This window comes from Azolla caroliniana, unplaced genomic scaffold (assembly GCF_043228905.1).
Source record: "Azolla caroliniana isolate FFs.n. ecotype wild unplaced genomic scaffold, voAzoCaro1.0.p SCAF_1, whole genome shotgun sequence".
Taxonomy (NCBI): domain Eukaryota; kingdom Viridiplantae; phylum Streptophyta; class Polypodiopsida; order Salviniales; family Salviniaceae; genus Azolla; species Azolla caroliniana.
Window position 1 is genome coordinate 6767293 of NW_028230436.1, and position 8453 is coordinate 6775745.

The following is an 8453-nucleotide window of genomic DNA, read 5'->3' on the forward strand; positions in this document are numbered from 1 at the left end:
ATGAAAGTAATTTTTGAGTTCTAGATGTATCGAAGACATTTGATGCGATGGCTTGAAAAGTCGGATGCACCGCATTTGCATCACGATGATCTATAGATTCCTTTGTGAATGAGGCTTTTTTTGCGATGCCAATATATCATCACAACTTGGGAAATACGGGGAAGATCATATGTTTCACCAAACTACAAAACCATCTCTTTTAGGAACGAGGAAACTGCACTCATCGATACATGCTAGATCCCCCATTCCTTGGTCTCCGATTCACATCATAGCTTCAATACGACTCAACTCACATTCTCTCTATGTAAGAAGGGTTGTTGGGCCAAAGGGGAGAAGATTTTTTCATGTAAAGAATCGGGTATGATTCTTGTGTAGCGGAAGATATGTGTGTTATGCGTATGTGTGAGAGGAAAGAGAGAAGAGAAGAGAAACACAAGATAGATTAGATAGAATGGGAACACAATGAAGTACTCAAGAAGAAGATGTATATTCACAAGTAAAGTAAGAGATACAAAAATGTAGCATTACAAGGAGTCACAATCGACTTGGTATGAGGTATAAGGAGGGTGCTTTATATATAGTCACCCTCTCTATTCATTAACTAACTACAACAACCACTCCCTCTTGGGGAACGTGAAGACTCATTATCATGGGGAATATGTAACTCATTAGTTATGTGTCATAGAAAATGATTCTATGACACATAGTTAATGTGTAGAGAGTAGTGGGTTGACTCTTGACCTTTGAGTAATCATAGATTCTCAAAAGGTGTGTTCACACATTGCACCATGTTGAGCTTGATTCTTAACATTTCACAATGCATATTTTATCACAAACAAGCATGAGAGTCAAAGTATCATACTTTGACGTAATGCATTACATTCTACCACATTTGAGTTTGCTTTCCACACATCATCGATCTGGTTGATTGCCTACACACATACTTCTCACAATCACCATGTGTTCATCAATAAAATTCTTGAATATGGAGAGGCATTACTCAAATCCACACATATTATGTAAAAACGTTTTAGATTTGGTTCCATAGGTCATATTTGACCTTTCAGGACAAAAAAAAATCTCCCTTTCTGTCACACACATTTGGATAGCATGAATCCACCCATACTTGTAAAGTTGTAACCATGATTTGTCTTATATTACAACTTTAGTCCCTAATAGATGTTTTTATTTTTGTTTCTCTTCCTTGTCTACTTGTTGGCTGTTACGGGCATGACCATTTAATATCCCGTGGTGAGAATTTACCGTAGTATTCTATACACGTGGATAAGTGTGAGGGTTAAACGAGAGTGTAAAGAAGGGGAGGATTACTTTTAATCCTCGGGATTGAGACAATCCTCACACTTATCCACGTGTATAGAATACTACGGTAAATTCTCACCACGGGATATTAAATGGTCATGCCCGTAACATTGGCCATGCGCTTGTATTTGCTGAATTCAGTGAAGGTTTAGACATGGCATTATTCCTAGCTCTTATTGCAATCGTGGTCATAGTAATTTGCTTTTTTGCACCCATTCATGTGTCTCTTTCTCCATTCGGATAATGTGCGCAAACGTATGAATCTTTTTTACCTCAATGTGGGTATTCACATAAGTTGCCAAGTGAGGCGGTGAAGACAATGTCCAACAATGTTTTGTTATCACTTGGGGGTGGATCATTGTTGTCAGACTCTAACACATGCATGGTCATGGTTGGTTTAGAGGATTTGTTATTTGTTGACCAATGTTTGGTCTTCAAACAAAACTCTTAGAGTGGGTGTGACCTCAAGCCATCCACTTCATTCGGTGATCACCCTCAAGACATGCCAAATAGTACACCTCTTAGTTCAAACGTCTCTTTCTTGACCCCTCGATGTCACAGTTACATTAGTTACCGTGGTAAGTCTCAGTCCATCAAATGTAACATTGCAATGTAGACAAGGTCCAAGTATAACTCCTAAAATATCTCCTTGTCACACATGGATCAAAGTACAGTGGTTTGTGACCAAAGACCTGTTGTCCATAGGCCAGAAATGTAATTACAAAATATGTAAACTCGCCGGTAGGTAGAAAAGTAGGTGAGGAAATAGGTAGAACTAAAATAGTCGAGTTTTGAGCCCCTCACAATCAGCCGACGGCTCGACTCTGTGTAAAGAAGAAAACTATATAAGTTGAGACCTACATACCTCGACAGAGAGGGAGATATTCCTAGATTATTAGCAGGATTAGTATAGTAGCGCTTAGCTCTGCACAAGACTGTTTCCAGCTGAGAGCCATGTACTGTATTCATTGTGAGCTTTCTCATTTAATATAAATCTTGCTCTTATTGTTCCTTCATCTATGTGTTCTCCCCGTACTCGTAATCCTAGCTACGTCTATGTCTACCGAGTTGTAGCCAGTGTACGCTCCCCGTTCCCCTAACGTCTTCTCGGTGTAGAAGAAGCCTTCACGTAACACGACCCCTTGATACCGATAGCCTGTGGGCACCAGATTATTATCAGGATTAGTATAGTAGCGCTCAGCTCTACACCAGAATGTTTTCGGCCGAGAGCCATGTATTGTATTCATTGTGAGCTTTCTCATTTAATATAAATCTTGCTCTTATTGTTCCTTCATTTGTGTGTTCTCCCCGTACTCGTAAACCTAGCTACGTCTACGTCTACCGGGTTGTAGCCAGTGTACGCTCCCCGTTCCCCTAACGTCTTCTCGGTGTAGAAGAAGCCTTCACGTAACACGACCCCTTGATACTGATAGCCTGTGGGCTCATCGAAGGTGTTTCCTCCAAAATGGTTAACAAGACCCACACACATGAAGACTAGTCACATGGCCATATCTTAAAAAATTGACAACTACCCAAGGATGGCATGAGGGCAATATGAAAACTTGGCTTTGTAAGAACACACAAACCCAACTGAGGCAAAAAATTGTCAATCCTATCCCTCGGAGTGCCTACACACACATTGTGGCAAGTATCCAAAAATGTCACCGAATGTCAAGGATGGTTTGATACCAAGTTTTGGCCCTCGACCTCATCACGAGCAACACTTTACACCAAGTAACTGATTATGGGCACCCAACCTTCATGAAACATTTATTAATGTTGAATCCATTGTCCTACCACCCAACAACACCCTTGTTCTCTCACATGAACCAAATTGGTTGGTCATGCCCAAGGATTCCCTCGTCATATGTATATAGCATTTTCCTCCTTAGTACTAAGAACCATAGGCCACATTTGTAAATAACCCAAACAATAAGTAAAATAACCGATAGGCTATAAATAAAAATGAACTCTTCCCTTTTGCTTTCAATAAAGACACTCTAGTTTTTTGTAAAACATTATAAAAACAATTTTTCATAAAAAACCATCAAATAAAGAAAATGTGAACCCAATAAACCATCTCTAGAAGCACTTGAATATCTTCTAATGCATGATGGTATCACTCAACAAGAGACGAGTTCATATAAGATTATTTAGAGGAAGGAAAATTTCTACTAGCATTTATATTGAAAAAGAAGATGGGTTAGTTGTCACCCGAGAAAGAAAGCAACCATATGAGAATTTCACAAGTCCTGCTTGAGAAATAATTTTAAATGCATAAAATACTTTAGAATAGTGGAAGACTCTAGCTTCCCAAGTTTTCATTACTTCACTCAATGTCCTTCACTGACCTTGAAAGATATTGTTTTTCTCTCATGAATTGACCACATAACAAATACCATGTGGGAATTCAAAAAAGTTCAAGTTAGGGAAAACGTGTGAAATGCCTCTCGCTTATTTTCTTTATTTATGCAAATGCACTAATATGTCATTACTTGCCCAAATAGCATTGGTTCCTCGCCCCCCCTCCCCCCAAACAAGTAAAAGGTAGGGGGAAGTAACCTTTTTTGTTGTCAGATGGAAATCGATATCGTAATGTACAAAGGAAATGAGAAATAAAATATCAAAAGACATGTGCTAGAATTCATTCATATGATTAGAAGAATTGAGCCCTAGAAATCACACAACCTAGAAAACCACCAACCACCTATAGAAAACATAGAGAAACTTTTTAATAAAACTCAAATACCCTAGAACACATGTTCTATTCAATCGTAAGCCCTAGAAAACCATATCATCTAGAAAAACAACCACCCTAAATAATGCATATGACGTTCAACCTAAGTACACATCAAACAATTCATAGAACTTAGAAAAACGCCCTATGTAATGTAGATTATATTCAAAACGTAGTATATATTAGAAAATACATGCATACATATATATACTCTGATGAGAACAAATATGCAAAATAGAATACTTATGTATATGCAAGTGCGTGTGTGTGTGTGCGCGATCCAAACAGTGTGGTGACCCAAAATGAGTGTGAAGAAGGATAGGACAAAAGATGTTGACTTAGAATAAATCCTGGATTTTGCAAGGTAGTTGTTAAGAGACAATAGTAGACAAATAATGATATAAAAAATACCCCTTTGTATCTTTAGACTCCAAGGGTAATATAAAAATTTTCCCCTAGTAATCAATTTTCAAATCATCAAATTTCTAGCACTCGTAGAAAAGCTCCACAACCTAGGGTTAGGAGGACTCACTTCTCTATCCACCCCCTAGACTTTGGGAATATAGGTTTTGTGTTCAATCATCTATGATATTTAGGCCCTCCTTTTCATCGTCCCAATTCATCATAGATAAAAGTGATTCTATTACCATTAATGTATTGAAGCATCCTTCTTTTTCAAATACAACTACACTTCTTCCAAATACTTTCAATCTTCTATGTGCGCCAAGTTCCACTTATAAGAGTCCTTTGCCTCTAAAGTACCCCTAAGGTTCCATTTTTTAGACTTTCTAAAGGAGTGGTTACTAGGTTGTTTGAAGGGGATTACGAAAAGAAGTGAGAGACAAACTTTCTAAGGGAGTGATATCTCAACTATCAATTTTCTACAATATAGTCAAGCAATACTTATTGTTAAGTTTTGTGCTCCTCTAATTAGTTCTCCATTAATCTCTATTTCGCTAATCACTCCATCCATGCTCTACAATCTACCCCCCTCCCCCTCCCAAGTTCAAAACCCTAGTGGCTCTACTTTGGCATGCACGTATCCACACTATTTATGTGACAATAGGAGAAGCTAGGTAGATGACACGTGGAGCCGAGAGGAACGCTATCAATTATTAGAGGAAGATTAGATTTTTTAACCATCCATGAGGGAGGCCAAATTTAGCCCATGAGACCAAATCCACATATCACTTTGTATGTGAGTTCTTCCTAAGAAAAGGGATTACTACTTTGCAATAAAAACTTCGGAGTCAAACAAAATCCCTTGTTTTTTAATTGCAACATTAATGTGGTGTGTTACCTATCATGTTTACACTAACAATTAAGTTCTTTGCATGTTCGAGTATCATTCTAAGAATACATGTTAGATCATTATGTTGAGGCCACCATAGTCATGACGTGATGACATGTATGGTTAGGAAAAGGAAGTGGATATTGCCAACTTTCAAGTGAAACTAGAAAAGAAATAAGGATATTCTAGAAGTAAATAAAAGTATCAAGATTCAACACCAACAGAAAGATAAAAGTAAACGAAATGTACAAAAGGGAAATCTAAGCATAGAAGAAAAATTAGATAATGGTATACAACGTACATCACTGTAGGTTTATTTGTGTGAGTTACAAGAAAAAGGTAATGATAGAATAATAATAATGGAACGAAAGGGTAAGGATAGAAGCATAATTAGAGAACGGTATGCATCACTGCATAGTTGCTTTGTGCATGTTATCGAGTAAAGAAACAACGAGAATAAAAGTGTATTTTGAGAATGTAGCATCTCTAGGCTCATTTATGCAAGTTGTCCGAGGAATGAAAGATAAATTGTGTCACTGTGGAAAGAAACATCAAAATGAAAAGGATAAGCAAGGATTTATTGTTAAGAGAAAGGCATAATTTGAGAACATTTAGCATCACTCGGGATCATTTACCCAAGTTGTCGAGAATTGCAGGATTAAAGCAAGGCACCTTGGTTTGCATATGTTCTGCCCTTGAAACATGGAAGTGAAACTTACAAACGTTTTGTCTTTGAAATCCATACGGATGATCCACAAATGCCACTAAAACTATTGTGAAAATTGTGCATCACTTCCATAATGGTCTCTAGATTAATTAACGAGCATTTACCTAACATAAGAAAGAACATAGATGTTATGAGACATTACCAAGTGTTCAAAATATCCAACCATACCCTTTTTTTTGTTTTCAAACTAAAGAACTATTTGTCTTCAGACTTCAACCAAAAAAGAAAAGAGTACCATATAAATTTCACAAGGGTTTCAAAAGACAAAACCATATTTTACATTCAATCATATCTCCCTCTCTGAATAATATACATTCATCCTAGACTTCCTCCATTGGATGCTGCCTTCTTGTAATCAATCCAATAATATACTCCCTGCTCATTTGATCGATGTTACTCGAAACATAGGACAAATTAAGACAACCTGATCTAACTCAAACCTAGACAAGATTGGGTTTCAAACAAAGTGATAGAACAAACATAGGAAGAATTGAGACACTGTGATCTAACTAAAACCTAAGATGGATGGGGAACCACAATTTGACCACATAACAAGATGTAGGTAGGACGGTCTAAAAATGCAGCATTCAGTCACACAACAACCATATTTGTGCAAAGTGACAAAATTGCGCGGGCCGGTTTCACACATGCATGGTACATGATGCTTGGATGATGCCGCTGAAGCCAAGAAGCTTTCGCCAGGAGCCGGAGGCCGGGACAAACAGCCAGACGGAAGCTCTGCGGTCGGCCGAGTGGCTCAACCCTGACACAAGGATGTCCCCGGATTTCCGGAGCACGGTGGCGCACCTCGCTTCCTTGAGCTCCCTAGGAAGCTCGGTAATCTCGAACCAACGACCTTGCTCCTCCTCCTCCTCCTCCAACTTCCAAAGCTTCCCGTCCACCACGGCATACAAGATCTCCTTGACCGACACCACCGCGCTAGGGGCTCGCCCCGGCATCCAAAAGTTGTCCATGGCCTCCCATCTCCCCGTGGCCGGGTCCCACGTCTCCGCGCTTGTGGCGAACTGGCCCTGTAATTCGGTCGAGTACCCGCTTATCACGACCACCTTGCCTCCGGGGACAGTGACTGCCTTGCACTCGTCCCGCGCCTCCTTCATGTCCGGCAAAGGGTGCCAGCAATCGGCGGCCACGTCGTAGATGTCCGCGCTCCGGAGGGCGTTCTTGTCCGAGTCGTGCCCGCCCGCCACCACTATGTTCCCGGACGAAGAAGCGGCACAGCCGAAGAAGGAGCGGGGGCTGGGCATATCGGAGCCCCGCCTCCACGTCCGGGAGGAGAGGTCGTATATGTAGACGGTCCGTAGGACCGCCCAAGTCTCGGGGTCCAATCCGCCCATCACTACCATCTTGCCCCCGGCGCTCGTGCACTGGGAGAAGAGCGGGATCCCTTTCTGCTTCAAATCGGATGGTAGCTCATGTGGGAGTTGGCTCCACGAAGATCCATCATAGACGCTAATTCCGTAGGTAGGCTTTTTCTCCAATTTTGGTGGCGGCACACATTGGCTCGCCTCCTCTACAGTTGGAGATTGTGATGGTGATGGTGATGGTGATGGTGATGGTGATGGTGATGGAGATGGAGATGGAGATGGAGATGGATCAAGATCCTCGACTGGTGGCACCGCTGCCTGCACAAAGCACGCATAGTCATCCGCGTACCCTAATTTGACCCTCGATTCACCGAAGGAGTCGCTCTCCACCACAGCTTTCCATGAGGTGCATACTCGGCGGAGATCTGAGTGAGAACCGGCAGGCACACGGTAGAGACAGTCGAGCGCCACATCATCAGGCAATGGCGGAATCATGGGTTGGGAATAGACCAGAGACATCGGGTGGGGAGGGGCCGCAGACCGAATGGGGCTCTCAAACGCAAATAATTCAGTAACTATGGTTTGAAACAGGAATTTTGATCGGGAAGATTCCGTTTTCCTACTTACAATCAAGATCAAGTTCAGTTATTGTTTGAAACATGAATTGATCGGGAAGATTTCGTTTTCCTTCTTCACGATCAAGATCAAAGTAAAGTTATTGTTTGAATCAGGAATTGATCGGGAAGATTTCGGTTTCCTTTCTTACAATCAAGATCGATAACAATGGTGGGGGAGGAATGGTTTTAGGATTATGAGAGGATTATGAGAGGAATGGTTTTAGGATTAAGATAAAAAAGAAGAAGAAGAAGGAATAATCAGTAGGAGGAACTTTTGGCTATGGCGGATAAATTAGATTAGATGGAAATAAGATACAACCAGAAAAACAAGAACAGAATTCAAGAAGAACAACAAACAAAGAAAAAAATAAAACCACGAAAGAGATGAGAGAAGGGGGTAGCTAAAAATAGAAAAGGTTTCCAATCTTCTTCTGCT

General features: G+C 40.5%; 1 protein-coding gene across 1 annotated transcript; it reads right to left on the minus strand.

The window, feature by feature from the left end:
* Window positions 1–6300: 6300 nt before the first annotated feature.
* LOC147868678 (F-box/kelch-repeat protein At1g15670-like) lies at window positions 6301–7992 on the minus strand. Its single transcript, XM_087322268.1, has one exon. It carries the CDS (start codon window positions 7917–7919, stop codon window positions 6717–6719), a length of 1203 nt encoding a protein of 400 aa, XP_087178394.1. The 5' UTR covers window positions 7920–7992; the 3' UTR covers window positions 6301–6716.
* Window positions 7993–8453: the final 461 nt, after the last annotated feature.

What these genes read in the sequence shown, in the direction of transcription:
- LOC147868678 (XM_087322268.1), bottom strand. Translation starts at nt 7,919, where the DNA reads ATGTCTCTGGTCTATTCCCAACCCATGATTCCGCCATTGCCTGATGAT.